The sequence below is a fragment of the Centruroides sculpturatus genome, unplaced genomic scaffold (genome assembly GCF_000671375.1).
Source record: "Centruroides sculpturatus isolate CEXI.00-Female unplaced genomic scaffold, Cexi_2.0 scaffold1569, whole genome shotgun sequence".
NCBI lineage: Eukaryota > Metazoa > Arthropoda > Arachnida > Scorpiones > Buthidae > Centruroides > Centruroides sculpturatus.
Genome location: NW_019385761.1, coordinates 22,225 through 41,801, shown reverse-complemented (window position 1 = coordinate 41,801; position 19,577 = coordinate 22,225). Strand labels below are relative to the sequence as shown.

Genomic DNA, 19,577 nt, shown 5'->3' with positions numbered 1-19,577 from the left:
CAATCAAAAATAAAATGCATACATGTATCTATAGCACCACATTCACAAAAATCATTTTCAAGTAATTTAAAACCATATAATTTTGATCTAAAATCCCCATGTCCCGTTAAAATTTGGGACACATGATAATCAGGAACAACCCACGGCACTCGCATCCTTGCTCCCACTGAGGGAAAAATCCCAAAGGTATGCCGACCCTTATCCGATTCTATCCAACGACTATTCCACTTCATATATAATTCTTTCNGTCAACTCTATAGGAACTATTTTGCTACGCTGTGTATTAATTTGCCCAATACTTAATGAAACTATTTCTACTCAACTATCCATAATCAATACTTAATTTATATCGTGATACTGCCGTATGATAAGCCTGACAAGTTCTATTCCTAGAGTAATGATCAAACTTTCTACCTAAACGACGACATGGGACGCAGATCCTTTTAGGCCTTTCAAGCTCTCAATCTTTTCATTGGTGTCCCATTTCCCCACACTTAAAGCAGGTTACCCTTTCTTGTTTACAGTACTTTGCTATATGTCCAAAGACTTGACAATGATAACATTTAGGTATTTCATAATAATCCCTTATATTACACGATCGGTATTCAATGTACAACCTACCTAATTGTAAAAGTCGATGTCGCAGACCAGAAGAAACCTCAATTACCCAATTAACTAGTATCTCACGTTTCCGTGCAGTTCTATAAAGTAATTTAAAATTTTCCTTAAACTCATCTATACCAACATCTCTATCACCATACACTAAATCTTTATTTAATGCAAATATTATTTGCAATAATTCATCACCCTGAACCTTTCTAGGAACGTCAGAGACTAACATCCGAGGTCTACGCTTAGTGGGTACTGTCAAACTCAAGCCAACCTTATCTAACATCTCATTCTTTACTAATCTATCTCTATCTTTAATTGAAGCTAAACTCACCATTAATCCTGCACTTCTTAACTTCCTTACCCCTTTAAGTCTGACCATATCCTACCCGAGACCGACGCAGCGTCGATGGGTCGGGCCGTAAGTCATCGGCGGCGAACGGCGTCGTGCCTCCTCGCAGAACATGTCGGATCTGGTTGTTGTCCGGTCTATTCAAAACTGTGTTTTTCCATTGTCGTGTAAATGCAGGAAAAGTTGTAAACATCGACGATCGAAAGTTACGGAATGTATTGGAAATAATTCGAACAAAAAGGATTCCATTGGAATCGGCGCAGATGAATCCGGTCGGAAATTGTCGGCGGCAACCGGTGAAGCGGCCCCTCGCGGCTCAGATCGGATTCGGTTGGTTCTCGGATTTGTCGGAGATGTTTTTGTTTGTGCGTTTTCTTGTTGCCTAAGTGACAGAAGAGTTGTACACATCGACGTTAGTGCCGGAAACGATACGCACGCACACAATGCTGCCGATTTCGAATACGATTGCACATGTTTCAAATCATGTGGCGAACGCGGACAAATGTAAATACCGAAAGTCGCTTTATTTTTGAACGACACCATTTGTTGGCGACGGATGTTTTATGTTTCCGTTTCGTATTTGACCAGTGCAGATGTGACGTGTCGTTCGGACCGCAACGACACGTCACATCGAAGGATCAGGCGCCGAGGAAAGCAGTTGAACGTCGTCGGCAGCGACCGGTTACGCGGTGCCTGCCACCAGATATTGGGCATGAAATGGTTCGCACAATTTCGCCGAGTTTGACGTTAGGCCGACGGTCACGACGCTACTGTACCGTGAAGTGTTATTAGTGTTGACATTGCGTGCGACGTGTTAAGTACGAAGAATAACAACGGTATGAATGGGAATCGGTGAAATCGGGGAACGTGCGGAAAGACGATAATTAGTTTCGTACGGTCAACTGTTATGCAAAGGGTCCGGATCGGAAGCGCGTGTCTGAAAGTGCATCCTTCGAGACGGCCCGAAATCGGGGCATGGCGAGACAAGGCAAACGGGACGGGACAAGCCGAACGGACGCGAGCCAGACAGAATAAGGCGGCAGCGGGAGAGAGTCGGCGGCCGAACCAGCCGAAACGTCTGCGCAACTACGAACGGCGGCCAGAACAGGAGTTGACAGCGCGAGAAGGGGGGAGTGGGGCGGATGGCGACTGATGGGGACGGAACAGTAAGGCAGGAAAGGCGGGGAGCAAGGCAGGGGGAAGAGCGGCGGCGGGCAGAAAACGCGTAGCGACGCCTTGACCGGAAAAGGCGGACGTAGGAAAGGGAGCAGAAGCGAATGCGGGCACGGAGGGGCACGCTGATAGACGGGCACGGGACCGGAGGACGGGAAGGCAGGCAAGCGACGGGGGAAAAAGCGGCATCCGGAGGGAGTGGTGCGGGCGGAAAACGCGATGTGCGGGCGAGACTAGGAAAGGCTGAAACCGGAAAGGGAGCGGATGGTAAGGGGGGAACGGAGGGGCAGGCGAGCGCAGGATGGGAAAGGATGCATGCTGCAGGGGAATAGTGCGGCATGCGGAGGTAGGAGGCGGGGGCGACGCCACGAGCCGAAACTGGCGACGCGACGGCCCGACGAGGAAAGTCGGAAGTGGGGAGGCGGCCGGAGGTGATAGGGGGTCGACGCGGGGTTGTGAGGAGAGAGGGGAACGTACGTGTACGTAAAGAAAACAAGCCAGCAATCGGTAGGTAGGGTAATGGGCAACGTACGACGGCGGACGGTCGCCCGATCGCAGCGCCTACCAGTCCGTTTAGGCGCGGGATGACGTGACGCAGGCATGACATTTGCATGGACGGGCGCGATAGTGGCGAGCTTCAGCATAAAAGGCCGGCATCGCAGCAAGCGTCCGAATGTGCGACGATGGCATTGGCGCAGGTGAGTAGCCTTTTCGGTCGTGATGACGATCAGTTCGGTCTTTGCGAGTAACACTGTTTTCATTCACGCCGTACAGGACGGAAACCACGACCAACTAGTGGAGAGGCTGTTAGCGTTATTGGACAAGGCCAACATGATGGACTCCTTCGAAGCAGGTCGGTATATTTTCAGCGCACATTAATGCTTTTGCTGCAAGCGTACTTATCGTTTCTGTTATCTTCTGGTGTTCAGCTTTGCAACATGTGACGACGGCGACGGCGCAGCCGTTAGATCCGGCCACATAAGTTGTTGTTGTTCTGTTCGTTTCGGGTTGGCCCTGCCAGCCTCTCGTCCAATGAACGGGACCCTAACGGTGTCGTTTCGTTTATTCGCAGCGTAATCATCCGAAGTCTGGGAAGCTACGAGCTCCAGTACGTCGAAGCTCTGCGACTGGAGCTGCGCCGTGAGCGCGAACGTGTGGCGGCCCTACGGGCTTGAGTAAGTAGGATCATGGGTGGGTCGACCCGATGCGTAACGTTAGGTACGTGTTTTCGTGTTGGCCAACACAATCTAATCCATGCGCATTTCGGTTCGTTCGGACAGCTGAAGAAGTACGAGACGAGCTGACGTGCGGCGACGACGCCCGGCCGAACCACGGCGAGGAGCTCCGATGACATCCAGGTGATCGAGATCTCCGACGACTCGGACGAGACGGCGGAGGAGACCGTTGACAGGTAGGCAACATTACAAACCGGTCGGAGCGCACGAGTTTCGTTTCGAGCCGGCAACGATGTTTCACGAAACGTTTCGTTCTTTTCAGGTCCAGTGGAACGCCGTCGGCGCTCGGCAGGAGCACCGTGACGCGTTCGGACGTGTAAACTTGTCAACAAATAAACTGTTCACATTGGCCAATATGTGTGTTGTCGTCTGTTGCTTACACCGTGGTATTTCGGCCGTTGCGATGTCCGTAGGACCAGGCGAACGCGCGGCTCGCCGGTCTCGTCCCATCGCTCTCTGTCTCTGCGTGTGTGTGCGCGCGCGTCTGCAGGACAGAAAGGGAAACCGACGTAAGACCTCGGCAACGGATCGACAGACGGAAAGGTCGATGTCAGCAACCAGCACGACACGAACGAGCGAAGAGACGAAATACTGGGCGAGTCGTTGCTCGTTGCCGGCATCCGAGAAGATGTGAAAATAACGCGAACTCGTTACGACAGGGATACGTGGAAAAGGGAGGGACAGGTAGACGGGCAGCGTACGCGAAATTCTTCATGCTACTTCAGCTGTCGGTCGGCCTGCAGGTTACGGTCGAACGACGTTGGAGCGTCTACGTAAGTAGCAACATCGGTTGAAAACTGGTCAGTTCACGGAAAACGTAAAACGCACAGCGTAAGTAACGAATGCAGGCGTGCACGTAGTTTCCGACGGGGGGGGGAATCGTGTGCGCAAGCCGAAATCGATCGGACACACTGTGCGCGAAGGCTCGCGTAAACGGGCGCCATCGTTCGTAAGATGATTGAACTGTGCACGAGTGCACGAAAATGGCGAAATCAGTTTCCACACTTTGCGGCGTAAGAAACAGTAATATTGTGTTTTAATCGAAACATACATGGCACCTTTTCCACCGAATTCGTTTCTTTCGGTCCAAGCCACATAAACGAGCGTAATACAGATAAAGATGGCGTAAGACACCAACGCATCGGAATAAATATGAAAGGCGGTGCCAGGTGAAGACGGGGAGGAAGGGGTTAAAATTGCTTTACACTTTGTAGTATCGAATTATGCTGATTTGAGACGATTTTAGAACTGTTAACCGTTAAATTTGTTTCCAATACATACCCGTTGTACGAAGATTATAGCAGATGTCACGCTTGTAAAGCATACAAAGTGTAACCAGAAGGTACATCTGTATTCGTGTACTCGTTACTTTATGTCAACTCTCTGCCGTTACACGTCCTACGGACGCATTGTATTTCAGTTGACCGAAGAGGGCCGAAGGCCCCGACGAGTAACAATGTCGACGAAAACGAACGTATTCGATGGAGAATTTGCCACGTGTGTCTACATGAAAACACAATGTTAGTGTTTAATGCGGACGTAAGAAGATACAATACGCCGTGCTCGATACATGGTGAAGCGGGGCGCGAAAGGTAACAGTAACCAGATGTAGAGGTAGCGAGGACTGAACTTTAAACGTCGTCGTCTCGGTTTATAGGTGACTACGTGTACTGTATATGCGTAGTGTATTTTCGGTAAGAAGTGTTTTGTAAAGTAACAAAATGTAAAACCCAGTTCGGTAACGGAGCAGCACGTCATGGTTTCTTCCGTTTGTCGAATCGATAGTTGTTGGGGAAACGTCGCAAATCGTACGTACGTGTCTGTCATCGTACGCGAACAACAGGAGGACCGACGAAAGGGCGATATCGACGCGATGCGATTGTCGAAACGAATAACTATCGGAAAGGTCAACTGACGGTTGCGGGCCCACATTACGATTCCCGTCGACTTGTTTGCATACGTTTTTTCGTTTGTGTTTCGCACGATATCGCGCGCTAGACCGACTGCGAGTTATTCCGTACGGCAACCGAACGAGGCACAAGACTGAACGTATAAACGTTTATTCCGAACTAATGAATACATGTAACGAAAGTAGTTGCTGGCATTGCTAACAGCGACCTAGGTGGGCGGTCAGTGCTCGTCGCCGTCGTTCCGGTCCATCTGTAACAAATAACAGCAACAACAGTAACATTAGCACAATAGGTGGAACAAAGCGGAAACGACAGCAGCTACGATAACCAAGAGACCTTACCGTTGCCCGGAGCTGGGAAATATCGTCTGCGAGGGCACGCAGGTCGTGCAGTTCGGCTTGCAGCGCGTCCAACCAACAGTTCGTGTCAGCCACTTGCACCATCAGGATGCCGATGCGCAGGGACTGGTCGGTACACAGCCGTTCTTGTAGGTACCTGTGGAGAAAAGGAAACGTAGGAAGGAAATTCGCTGGCCGATCCGACGCCGTATCGATGTGATTGGACCGAGGACAGAGTCTGCGTACGGCCCGTACCTCATGGGATCTGCCGGGCGAGGTCGCTGCTTGTACATGTCGCTGAGCACTGTCGGAAAAGAAAACATGGCAGAAGTTAAAACAGTCGGGAAAAAACCGATCCGGTGGCGAGCGAGACGAACGGGATAAGCCGGCGAAAAAGTCGCTACGAACCTTCACAAATGGCGTCGAGGACGCCGAATTCCCGCAAGTAGCAAAAAAACCGCATCAGGCCGGCCGACACTGGCGTCGCACGTGCGCAGGAATCGGGAGTCTGCGGGCGAGAAAGGAAAACGGCCTTCATCGATTGCAAAACGATAATGGCGTTCATCGACTGAGTCGATGACTGCTGACGAGCTCCGTCTTGGTCCTTATGGCTACCGAAGCTCGATTTCGGGAAAACTGTTCGGCACTGTGATTCACGTACTTACCGGTCGCGATGTCATTTCGTTGGATACTGCAGATGCTGACGTTGCCAGACGTTCGTCGACGGTGCATCGCCAGTGCGAAACAACGAAGGCATTCCGTGATGGAAAGTGTCCTGCTTATAAGGCCGCGTCGCCGACCGAAAGCATATGCAGACGAGTCGGAGGTGTCGACGGAACGACCGCAAACGGCATGCAAACGACGAGGAGGCGTGGCCTACGTCCCAAACCGTATGCAAACGAACCGGCGGGATCGACGGTACGACCGCAAACGGCGTGCCAACGACACAGAGGCGTGGCCGATTGAACGCCGATGCCACACACGAGAGGCCGTTGTCGGCGCCAGCCGATGCATTTTGCGTACACATGCGGGGAAGGGAAGGAAGAACACGACGGCAGAGACGGGCGAAGACAGGAGTCGGCGGCCGGCGCGAACGCCGACGCCACAGCGACCGTACGACGGGCGGGAGGCCGCAGGAGAAACGGGACGACGGACGCACGTACAGATGCAGATATGTTTCATAGTAATATGTCCGTACACACGTCCCCGCTTCCGCAGAGCGTTACCGGGTAAAGCAAGGTGACGGTAATGAGAACGTTGAACATTTACAGCGGCTAGCACAGTAGTAATAATGAAATCGCGTGTGTAACACACTTATACATATATATATATGTATATTTGCACACGCGTATAATGACTATGTAATAAATAGAATGATACGAACGTCATGAAAGAGATGGGGGGAAAAAACAATAATAAAAACTAATGATATGACGATTTTAGTCTCTGATATTTCCATGGGAAGGGGTGGTAAACTTTGCACATATTTGTAGGAATCCTAAAATTACAATTATCTTTTTTCGTACAAAACAATATAAGGCTAATACAAGTAATATCTTAAACAATACTTATACGTACGAGTTTAAGAAACTTTTCTACACACGTGTAACATACTAAAACCAACCGATTATTAAAATATTCTTTGACAAACAATTGTATAGATAATTCCAAAGATTTTTTAACATGATTAGCATCCGTATACAATCAACACTTCACAACAGTAATCAAGTGATGACGTCTTAATATATAACTATTTATTTTATTCTAGCGCCATCTATCAGATTATACCAGCTATAATTTATTTCCATCCCTTTTGACTGATTTATTAAATTATTAGTATTTTGTTTTCTAATTTCTATATGGTGTTTGAATTTTCTTTTATATATATCTTTTTCAATATGTAAAATTTGTACGTTGTTGCACTTTTACAGCCCGAAATGCATTCGATGTAGTCTTTACGAAATAAATTAAATTTGCCAATAAGATTGCTGTGAGATTTGTCTATGAAGAATAATTTTGGATTACAGAGACAAAAATCGTCGTATTAACTAGTATACAGCAAACCGTTTATATATATTTTGAATAATAAAAACATACGTCGGCACGTTTACAAAGTCGAAACATGTTTGTTGCGTACGCAGCAGTAAACGGTCGACATGTAGTACGACAAGTAGTGATCGGATCAGAATGATCAGACAAGGCCGAGCTCTCCTGGTAAAGCTTCGTCTGTTTTAAGACATATGAGATGCGTGATACACAGGGGGTCAGACGTCGACGGTGTAGATATGCATCTGTACAGATTGACAGTCGAACTTATAAATTGCGTGTTACCGTAACAGGAAGACAATGAAAGAAAATAAAATACCAACCCTATATGTTACATCTCATCCTGAGTCTGTACGAAAACATTTCCTTTAAAACTTTAAAAACCTGTACACGTATACTGTTATTACTCACCCGACTACCTGCATCACTAGCAATTTGTAAATACCTAGTTTGCGCTCGAACCGTTGCCAAGAGTGGACGATCGAAAACGAAATGCATACGTGTATCTACAGTGCCACGTTCACAGAAATCATTTTCACGTAATTTACAAGTATGTAAATTCGATGTAAAATCGACATGTCTCGTTAAAATTTGTGTCACATGATAATCGGGAACAACCCTCGGCAGTCGCATCGTTGCTCCCGCCGAAAATAAATCCCAAAGGTATGCCAACCCTTATCCGATTCTATCCAACGACTATTCCACTTCTTAAATAATTCTTTCCCGATCGATCCGACAATCTGAGCATTAGTAAGTCCATAACGATCATCAGGAAACATTACAGATCCGACAGTAAATTGAATTTTTGATCTTAATAAATACTTATATGCTAACTCTACTTCTAAATCCAAAGGCATTTCGCCTACAATTAATTGCAAAGCTAACGTTGAGGCAGTTCGGTATGACCTAGATAACAGTAACAAGGCAACACGTTGTGCTTATATGAGCGTGTTCCTTTGAAAGGGCCCCAGCGCGTCGCCCCACACACCAGCGGCATAAGTTATTACTGGAACAAACAGGAGTCTGTAAAGGGTCCTCAGGGCAGGAAGCCGCAACCCCCACCTCGAACCCCACAGCCCCTGCAGTTTACTGAACTGAGCAACAGCCGTATGAGTTACTTCATCAATATGGCCCTTAATACTTAACCTTGTACCTATTCGAACACCAAGGTAACGCACAGAGGTAACTGTTTTAATAGCAACTGTACCCGTTCGCACGCTGGGGGGGGCGATCCGGGCTGAGAAACCCCCTCAACAGCATTGCCATCGACTTCGATGGTGCAAGCTGCAATTTATACTCATCCAACCAATTCATCAAATTCCGAACCGCCTCACTCGCCACACTTTCAATTTGTGTCCTACTATCCCCTTCTACCAAAATTACCAAATCATCTGCATATGCTATGAACCTATACCCAAGACGCCTAAAATTGATCAAAACTTCATTAAATATTATGTTCCACAACTCAGGGCCTAGTACCGACCCCTGCGGGCAATCTTTGGTTATTTTCTTTTCAACGTATTGTAACCCATGCTGATACCGAACAATACGGTTATCAAAATAATCAAACAAAACCCTATATAAATCCATAGGGCACCCTCTCAAACGCAAGACCTGGAATACCGCGGGCCACCAAATATTATCAAATGCCCCTTTTATATCAACAAATATTCCCATAACATATTTCCTATTTGAAATTTCTGTCCACCTCCACAATAGCCGGACCGCATCACTAGTACAACGACCTTGTCTAAAACCAAATTGCCATTCATCCATATAATCTATAAATAATTTACGCAACCTTAACTTAATTAATCTCTAAAAAATCTTTCCCATACTAGAAAGCAAACAGATGGGCCTATACGACTTAGCTATACTCCTATCTCTATTTTTATCCTTAAATAATATTATCAATTTTGCTATTTTCCAACGATTTGGAAACACACCCATCATCATACAATAATTATATATCCTCAATAATTCATATTTAATTACCGGAAAAGCTTGTTTTATCATAATATAAGAAATATTGTCGAAACCCGGTGCCTTTCTCCCTTTTAAGTTATTAACAACCTGTCGTAATTCTACCATTGAAAATAACTCCGAAATATTTTCACTAAAATATTTATCATTTTCTAACCTAATATTACTCTGCTTCAATGTATCTTCTTCCTTAATATCTTTGGGGAACAACTTCTTTAACAAATTCCTAACTGAATCCTTCCAATCTATAGGAATATTTATATCCTTAATAGAACATAAAATGTTATCCATATTTATCTTTTTCCTTATAATTTTATAAGGTGTCCCCCACATATCCCTATAGACGTAGATTCGACAAAATTTTGCCAATAACTTTGCTTAGCATGGGCTATTTGCTGTTTATACCTACAATAATTAACTCTATACTCTTCTTTCTTTAAATCTCTAAATACAATATCCCTTTCACGCTGATACTCTTTCCGTAATTGATTTACCATCTTTCTCAATCCATCTAATGTTACCGACCACCACCTTGTCTTATAGTAACGAACTCTCTTTCCCTTTGATACAATATATGCTGCTCTACTCATAGCCATATGAACTACACCACAACACCTTACTAAATCACTTTTATTCTCAATTAAATTAACTCTATGTTGATCCATATATGTATTAATTATATTTCTATACTTTATCCAATTTATCCCATCTTTATCTAAATAAATACCAAAATTATCTTTATCTCTTTTACCTACAATTCCAAAACTTATATCATATGTAATAAGCGCATGATCCGAAGAGGTGTATTCATGCGAAACTCTACAATTATCTATATTCAAATCTAAAGAAGAGGCATACGCAACAACATCTACAAATGATGAACCCCTGGATGATTTAAAAGTTGGTACTATATCCTGCTTAATACTCGATACCCAAATCTATCCAACACTGACATAAGTAATTCTCCTCTATCATCCAGCCGCTTACTACCCCAAACCGGTGATTTAGAATTCGAGTCCATCCCAATCAACACATAACACCCACTCAAGGCCTCCATAATTCTTTCTAACTCTACCAATAATATATTAATATCATCCCCTGGTGGAAAGTACATACTAATTACATATAAACTTATTCCCTCTCTTACTAACTGTGTAACAACACAGTAACCAGAGGAAAATTGACTTAACTGCATTATTGACCAACTATCATTAAATACCACTAGAGCTGCCCACGAGATAGGGACATGTAGGAGGACACCCTCCGGCCACCCCCGCTGTACCCTGCCCTAGGTATACCAGTGGTCTATCCTCTTTTCTTTCTGCATTCCCTACCTACATTTTAATGTCCCCTTTATTTTTATTTAAATTGTTCTCGGGTGTACGTTAGATCGATGATGTTGGGTTTCTGATTCATCTTCTTTTCCTTAAGATTGCTTTCATAACTTTCTTGATCTCTTCAAAGTTTCTTTTAGTAAGGATTCTTCTCAATTCCTCTTCGTTGTTTCCTTGGCTTAGTGCGATTTCCATTAGTGTGTCTGATTGACGAACTTCCATATCATAGATTGGACAGTGGATCAAAGTATGCTCAGCCGTTTCTTCCTGTCCACACTCACACAGCGATGTATCCACCAGCGAGAAGCCCTGCAATTTGTAGTTAAAATCTCCGTGTCCTGTGAGAAATTGCGTAACTTGGTGATCAGTCTTCAACCACTTCATCCCTTGCTGTTCTGTGACGTTGTTTATAAGCCTGAAGGTGAATCTTCCTTTATCACTGTCTTGCCACTCTTGTTGCCATTTCCCTAGTAGATAAGTATCCACTTCTCTGTTCCTGTTCCGCCTATCTTCATCTGTATTTACACCCTCAAAGACTTGACTGTCTATTGTTATGGTCGTTCCTTTCCATATGGAGTATCGGGCAGCTGCCCTCCATATTTCATTCATGATTGGTTGAGCGTTTGTCACTACTTGTAATGCTGCAGTCGAGCACATGTTATAAGCTCTTGTTACTCTTAATAGAGCCGTGCGTTGTGCACTTTGTAATTTTCTACGGCCGTGGGAATTGACTTTGTCGGCCCACGCTGCTGCAGCATAAGTCACTATGGGGATGAATAGACCTGTGTAGATAATTGACATCTCTTGATGGTTCAGTCCCCATTCTGCCCTGGCAATCCTTCCGAGGCGGTTGAAGAGATTGGCTGCTCTGTTACTTATATTTTTAATATGCTGGCCAATATCAAAGTTTTTGCCTATGGTTACACCCAGGTACTTCACGAAATCCTGCATTTTAATTGTTTCGCCATTAAGTTTGATGGTTGGTAGCCTTTGTATGCTGAGTTGACCTTTAAGCATAACCATCACCGTTTTCTCTGTAGAGAATTGCAATTTGTGGGCTCTTGCCCACTGTTCTTGCACGATCATTAGATCCCGGCCTTTCTCTTCTATCTCCCTTCTACTATTAGCCTCAAGGATGATGGCTTCATCATCCGCATATGCCATTGTCTGGTATCCATGGTCACTTAGTATCCTTAAGTTCGAGTCGAACACCAGGTTCCAGATATCCGGTCCTAGGAGAGAGCCCTGAGGGCATCCCCTGTATATCTGTTTGCTGTTCTGTTGAGTGTGATCAATTATCGTTACTTTCCTGTTTTCCAGGTAATCTTTGATAAGCCAAAACAAGTTTTGTGGGCAGTGTCTTCTTGCAAGTTCATCGAGAATATCCAGCCACCAAAGGTGGTCGAAAGCTCCCACAACATCGAAAAAGATGCCAAGGACATATTTTGACTCAGAACTTTCCATTGCTTATCTCAGTGTCATTATAGTGTCTGTCGTAGACCGACCCACCCTGAATCCGTATTGACAACCTTCCGTCTTATCTTCCATATCCACTCTTAGTCTGAGTCTTATCAGCCCTTCCAATGCCTTGCCTAGCAACGGAAGAAGGTGTTATATTACATGTATAATGCACAAGACTGACAAAACTTAAATTATTATTTATTACTACTAAAGAGGAGACACTCGTTATGGACTGTATGACAGACGACAGACGACTTTTGTTTTTTGTTGGCCGCTATGTGTCGCCACCAGTACATATCGTAACAGAAGGCAGATGGGTCGGTATGATCTTGGGTCACTTCTATCCCTATCCTTGCTCTTGAGGATGGTAACCAGTCTTCCCTCTTTCCAGTCCGTTGGGAAGATCCCAAACTCGAGACAAGCGTTCAGTCCTCTCAGCAATTCCTGTTCTATTACATCATATGCCTCGTCAATTATCACCTTTGTGATATTGTCTTTCCCTAGGGCTTTACCCCTTTTCATTCTGTTCATGACACATCTGAGCTCTGTATCCCTGAAGGGTGCACTGTTTATTCTGCTTCTGTAATTATTAACACGTTGGCGAAGCACCTGCTGCTCTGGTGTATCGTGTTCACTGTTATCGGGCTTAAACAGCGAATCCATTAAGTTGGAGGTGGCTTGCCTCCAGTCTAATCCTTCCGACGTGTTAGTTCTAATTGAACCAAGAGTTTGTATTCTTTTGACCTTGCCAGTATGCAATTTGTAGGGTAAACTCCAGGGATTTAATTGGCCTGATTCCGTGACGTATTCCTGCCAGCTCTTTTGTTTGGTTTCACGCACCGCTTTTTGAAATTCCTTACGATGATTATAATATTCTACTCTGAGAGCTTGTCTACTATCAGGATTGTTTTCCCTTTGGTACTTTCTTCTAGCTTTGTATGCCCTGTTCTTTAGTGTTTCAAGTCGTGCGTTCCACCATCTTTGGGTGTTACTTGTTTCCCTTTTAATTGGGATGGCTACCTCTGCTGCCTTAAGGATTGCTTTTTGCACAGAGTAGCATTGCAGGACTGCATCAGTGCCATTACATATTTCTGCGATTCGTCGCTTTTGTAATTCGCTTCTCAAGATTTTCTTAAAGAGTCTCCAGTCTGCCTTCCCAGTATTAAATTTACCTAGGTCCTTTGACAGTGCAGCTTGTGCCCCAATGTGTAACTCGAAACTAATAGCATTATGGTCACTTGATGTCCAATCAGGATGGACAGTCCAGCGTTTGATGTGCGGGATGATGTTGCTACTGACTAATGTTACATCTATGTTAGATTCACCTCTACTTGAGGAGAAAGTACTAGCCTGGCCCGGCTCATTTATAACTGTGAGTCCGTGGGCCGCTATTCAAGCCAGAAGCTTCGCGCCGTTGCTGTCTGTCCTATCACTTCCCCAAGTTGGGGATTTAGCGTTACCATCAAGACAAACTATAACATTTGGACTTGAGATTTTCATTAGCACTGTATCCAGCGTATCAAGACCTTCTTCTATGGTGTTCCCAAACTGGAAGTACATGGTTATTATGTAGAAACTGAAGCTCCCTTGATCGACTTGAGCACACACACAGTGAGAGGAGTTTACATGCGACAGTTCCAGAATAGTTAGTGTCCTGTTTATCACTATAAGACCTGCCCATGGGGGCTCATCTTGCCTGTTTCCTTGAATTATACGGTGTTGCAAACTGTATCCTGCAATTCTTCCAAAGGTGGAATATGGCTCTTGGATGGCCAGTAAATCGACTTTGCTCTTGCAAATTTCTTGTCGGAGTTCAGAAGGAACAACTTGTCCTCTACCTTCGTTAACCTGAGCGATATTTATGGTGGCGGTGTCTACCATTATGTGAAGGCTATTGAGTTGATATACCTTTTGCTTGCCATCTTGTACGCAGTACATTGTTTGCTTGTCCTGCTGTGGCTGTATGGTTTCCCAAGTCGTTTGCACGCTGCACATTGTGCAGATTCCTTTTTCTTTGGACATTCATTAAACTTATGTCCTTTTTCTGTACAGTGGGAACACGTATCAACCTCGTCCTTGCAGAACTTAGCGACATGTCCGTATCCTTGGCACTTAAGCATCTGCTGATAGCAAGGAAGTCCTTAACTTTACAACTGGTATACTCAATGTATTGTCTTTGTTGCCTAAGTAACCGTTCTGTAAGGGATGGTGTGACTTCCGCCACCCAGTTGACCGCATCATCACGCCGTTTTCCTGTTTTGAAGACCAGCTTGAAGTCCTCGAGCTTTGTCTGTGCGAAGACTTCCTCATTCATAGATCTGATGATCACTTTCTTGTACACTTTTTGGTACGTTGTAGATGATTAGTCTTGGGTTTCTTCTGTCCATTAATTGTGCTTTAAGTCCACACTCTTTGAGCTGACTATTTCCTAACAGTTTATTGACGTCCTGTTCAGTTTCAACTTCTAGCATCAGCCCTTTGTTCTTGAGCTTTCGCATCTGCCGGAACTTTATCTTGTCCCTTCTGGGGTTTACTACCCTCGTGAAGGTTTCTTTGATTTCATCACTGTCTTTTATGATGCTAGGATCTTCTGGCCTTATGAACACTATTTGCTGAGGTCTATTCTTAAGTGGACCTGACTTAAAAGTGGCTCTACTTGCTGGTACATTTTTCCCAGCTACTGATGCATAGCTCTCTTGGCTAGTGGCTTTCAGATGCCTGTCTTCCATAATTTCAGTTTGTTTATCAAGTCTGCCCTGCAATTTTTCGTAATCAGCTAGGAGCTCAACCACCAGGTTTTGGAGTGCACCTGCGTGGTCTAGCACCTTTTCAGTCGCAAACTTGGTGATTTTGTTCTCACGATCGAGGCAAGTTGCTTGTAATTCTGAGATGATGCCTCTTAACGTGCCCATGACTTTTTCTCTCACCGTCATGGTTTCGCTCTTTGAGCGGCATTTACGTGCCGGTGGGGAGTTTGTCGGACTATCTCCATGACTAGCTCTCTTACGTTGCATTGAGAGCTCTTGAACGTCCATTTGTGGACTACTGTCATCATCTGACGTGAGAGGCTCACATCGTACACTCATCACTTTTAGTAACATATTATCATTATTAGCCATCGTTCATCATGTTAAGAAGGTTATCTCAGGGCCTTTCCGTTCAATGTCTCCGCCCTTTCAACTGTATTGTCAGGTCCAAGCTAATGTGGCCTCCAGCCCTTCCTCCAGTGGCCTCGGCAGAGCCCCCCCGCCGCATGCCGCAGGGCCCTCTGCAGTCGCCAACTGGCACTACGACACACGACGAGATTATTCGCCCGCTGATAAGGCAGCCAGCCCCATTTGGCTAGAAGGGGCCGGGCCTCTGTACTATCGGGCGGCCCAGGAGTGCGAACCTGGTTTTTAAGCTGTACCCTCTGGGGGAGGACCTTTGGCCCAACTCTTCTCATCCTCCACAGTGTCCGTGACGGGTCTATTGACATTGAGAACCCGTAGCCGCCGCCGCACTATTTAGTTTCACCCAGGGACGTCCTGGGCTACTAGGCCACCCCGCCGCAACCAGACAAGTGCGTACGACTTGTGGGTGATGAGACCCCACCCTTTAGGGTGAAGGGAGATAGTGACAGCCATCCCTCACTGTCCTAACTCCTGCTGTTCCTGTCATATGACTTACCAGCAGCAAATTCCTAAATTAAGTAATAAATTGTATAACTATACAATAAAATACAATAAAATAATCTGGACAATTCAAAGATTACAAAAACCACTAAATCTCAAATAGAAGCTAAACCCAGAAGAATAACAATTAAAATTAAAAATCAATATAATATCAATAAAATCAATAAAAATAGAAGTAAAGTTATTTAAAACGCAAATTAATTCTAACTTTTATCATTTCAATAACCACTGTTTCAAATTTCCTATAAGTTTCCTTTTTATTAACTAAACTATAAACTGCTATCATATCTTTATTTTCAAGTATTGTATTTTTTTCTAACTTGCGAAAGCAGTGGACAATCTAATAAGAAATGGGCCAAAGAATCTAACCTGCCACATTCACAATATTCAGTAGATACTAATTTAAAGGAATATAACTTATCATAAAAGTCACCATGACCTGATAATACTTGACACAAAAAGAAGTCCGGCACAACCCAGTGCATTAACATCCGTTCTTTAATAGAGGGAAAATTTAGAACTAAATCAATAGGTAATTCATTAGCCAACGCCTGTAATGCAGGTGTGGAAATAGTATTATACGCTCGGGTGACCATTAGTAGTATCTTCTGTTGAGAACTTAATAATTTCCCACGGTGAGGGAGCTTAAGTCTGTCGCCCCACACACCAGCTGCGTAGACCATCACTGGTATATACAGACACCTGTACAAAATCCTAAGGGCGGGAAGCCGAAGCCCCCACCCCGAACCTGCCAGGCGCTGCAATCTATAAAACTGTGATGTTGTCTTGTCTACTATATACTCAATATGTGGCATCGGGTTAAAATCCAGACCCAGCTTAATTCCCAGATAACGGACTACCTTAGCCATCTTCAAAGGCACATTATTTAAAGCCAAGCTGGGGGGCGATCCGAACTAAGCCGACCCCTCAACAACATCATCATCGATTTAGTAGATGACAGTTGTAACTTCAAACCACCCAAATGATTCACCAGAGCATCAATAACTAATTGTCCAGTACATTCTAATCCACGACGACTATTTGCCTCAATCATAACAACAAGGTCATCTGCATATGCGATATATTTTACACAAAAGCTATCAAGTAAATCTAAAGTGGAATTGAAGACGTAGTTTCACAATTCAGGTCCCAAACGGACCCCTGAGGACAACCTCGCTCAGCCCATTTAGAAATCATCTTAGTTCCCTCTATGTAATATATTTTTCGATAGCTCAAGTAATCTGATATTATACAATAAATATCATACGGACAATTCCACAAATGTAAAGAATGCAATACACTGGGCCACCAAATATGATCAAATGCACCTACAACATCAAAAAATATTCCTAATACATATTTGGCAGGAGACTCAATGGTTCATCTCTTCAATTGATATATAGCATCAGTGGTAGATAAACCAGGCCTAAAACCAAACTGCCATTTATTAATTCTAGAAGAAAACAATACACTCAAACGCAATTTTAATAGTCTCTCAAAGATCTTTCCTATTAAAGACAAAAGACATATTGGACGATAAGATCTAGGATTAGAACGATCTCTAATTTTATCTTTTAAAAAGATCACCACTCTCGAAAGTTTCCACCTGTTGGGAAAAACCCTAAAAACTAAACACAAATTATATAAATACAATAAATGTCTACCCAATACTGACAATGATTTATCTAATATATNGATGTCCATTGGTAATATTTGAAGATGGTTTCAAGTCGGGGTGTTTCCAAGAAGGAATATCCTTCGGGTAAATGTAATTGTATCTCTTTGAGGGTGTTCAATAACACTTCCTTGGGGAGAAAATAAGTGCTAAGTCGGCCTTGTTCCAAGGTTTCGATGGCATTTCGGATTTCAAGTATTAGAGTTCGAAATTCTCTGATGGAGAACTCAGTAGATCGAACTGCTGATTCCACTGCTAAATGATATTGGTGTTGGATTAATGTTTCTTCGATGAGGGTTTGCTTTTTTATCAAAGTATAAATTTGGTTTCGATTTGTCTTGGCGATTCGCAAGGTATCATTGAGTAAAGTTGCTTGAGACTGGAGAAAGTGAGTAAATTCCATGTTTGTTTCGGATAATTGCGCTATTTTTTCGTTGAGACTTTCAATATCTTCCGATGTGGCTGTTCCAAATAGATATTTGAGGATTTTGCCTCCAGCATTTATTAAGCCTCTTTTTTCTCGAGTAACGTTAGTAAGGGTTACTAATGTTTGTAATTCCCGGTAATCCGCTTCATATCCTGTTAGGGTGGTTTGTAGGAAGGTGAGTTCATCAACAGATAGAGACCATCGTGGAACGGTAGGGTCATCTTGAGATGAAGAGCGCATTCGCTGTACTAATGAGATTAACAATTGAATATGTCGCTTTAAAAGATGTAATTGTTCCTCGTAAGAATCAAAAGATATATCCAAAACAAGAATCCAGTAATTGGTAGTCATAAAGAAATTTCCCTGGTGTACAAAGACCACACCTTTGTGAAGATTATGAGGATCCTCTCGTGGGTTGATATGGAGAGTGGAGATCCCTGAGGTGAGGAAGGCCAATTGGAGTAGAAGGGTTAAATGCATGGTGGATGATGATATTCTGGAGGAAAAAAATGAAGTGATTAAAGAGATGTAGAGAGGGACTATATCACGTTTTTTTCAAGTCTTTTTCTTGTTTCAAGTTTATTTTAAAAGGTTAGAGAAGGAAGGAGCCCTGGGGTCATGGATTTTTTTTCTTACGTTAGGTCTCTCGTTTGGTTATTTTTGGTTGAGTGTTAACTCCATTTTTAGGTGGGCTAGCCTTTCGTTTAGGAATTCGACTTCGTCGAGGAGTGGGAAGAATCCAAGGTTGTTCCTCCACTGGTCCTTGACTTCTTAAGGCATAAGGAGGTGAAGGAGTTAGTTCAGGTTCTCTCGTTTTCTCCTCAGTAGTTACGTCTTCTTCGTCTTCTCTTTCTGATTCTGCTTGTTGCTGTATTTCGGTGAGGATGACTTCATCCCATGGATCGATGAACATGGAGGTGGAAGGTAATGGGTCTTTGGATTTTGCTAAATTAGAAGTTATGATTGATTGTGTTTCAGATTCATTCATTTCTTCTAATTCTTGCTGAGCGGTGCCATGTTTTAACCGGTTAGCGTGGACATGAAGGGTCTTTTTTGTTTGGATATTTTCGATTATAAAGGTAACAGGACTCAATTTAGTTATAATGCGAAATGGACCCGACCATCTGGGTGCTAGTTTCTTCTTTAGACCCGGAGAGAGAGCGATCTCGTTAAGGAAAACTCTATCCCCCACTTGATAAGTAGATATTTTATGAGTACGACGGTGTTGTTTCTGACGTTCTCTAGCAGCTTGCTCGGCGTGTTCTTGAGCAACCCGATGTGCGTTAGCCATTCGTAATTGCAATTCTGCGGCAAAGTTCTCTTCCACGTCATATCGTGTCCGTGTAGGACGGGTGATGAG

The 19,577-nt window shown here is 44.0% G+C and overlaps 2 protein-coding genes across 2 annotated transcripts in view; both read right to left on the bottom strand.

Annotated features, from left to right (window-relative positions):
• Window positions 1-5,316: 5,316 nt before the first annotated feature.
• LOC111641861 (c-Myc-binding protein homolog) lies at window positions 5,317-6,431 on the bottom strand. Its single transcript, XM_023388109.1, has 4 exons — window positions 6,026-6,431; window positions 5,873-5,921; window positions 5,621-5,774; window positions 5,317-5,529 (listed from the first exon to the last, which is right to left on the bottom strand). The coding sequence occupies exons 1-4, from the start codon at window positions 6,180-6,182 to the stop codon at window positions 5,500-5,502; spliced, it is 390 nt and encodes a 129-aa protein (XP_023243877.1). The 5' UTR covers window positions 6,183-6,431; the 3' UTR covers window positions 5,317-5,499.
• Window positions 6,432-18,817: 12,386 nt separating this feature from the next.
• Window positions 18,818-19,577, bottom strand: part of LOC111641862 — a 10,447-nt gene continuing 9,687 nt past the window's right edge. The window contains exon 2 of the mRNA XM_023388111.1: window positions 18,818-19,490. Coding sequence (XP_023243879.1) covers window positions 18,855-19,490 — 636 coding nt within the window. The 3' untranslated portion in view covers window positions 18,818-18,854. The remainder of the gene's footprint in view (window positions 19,491-19,577) is intronic.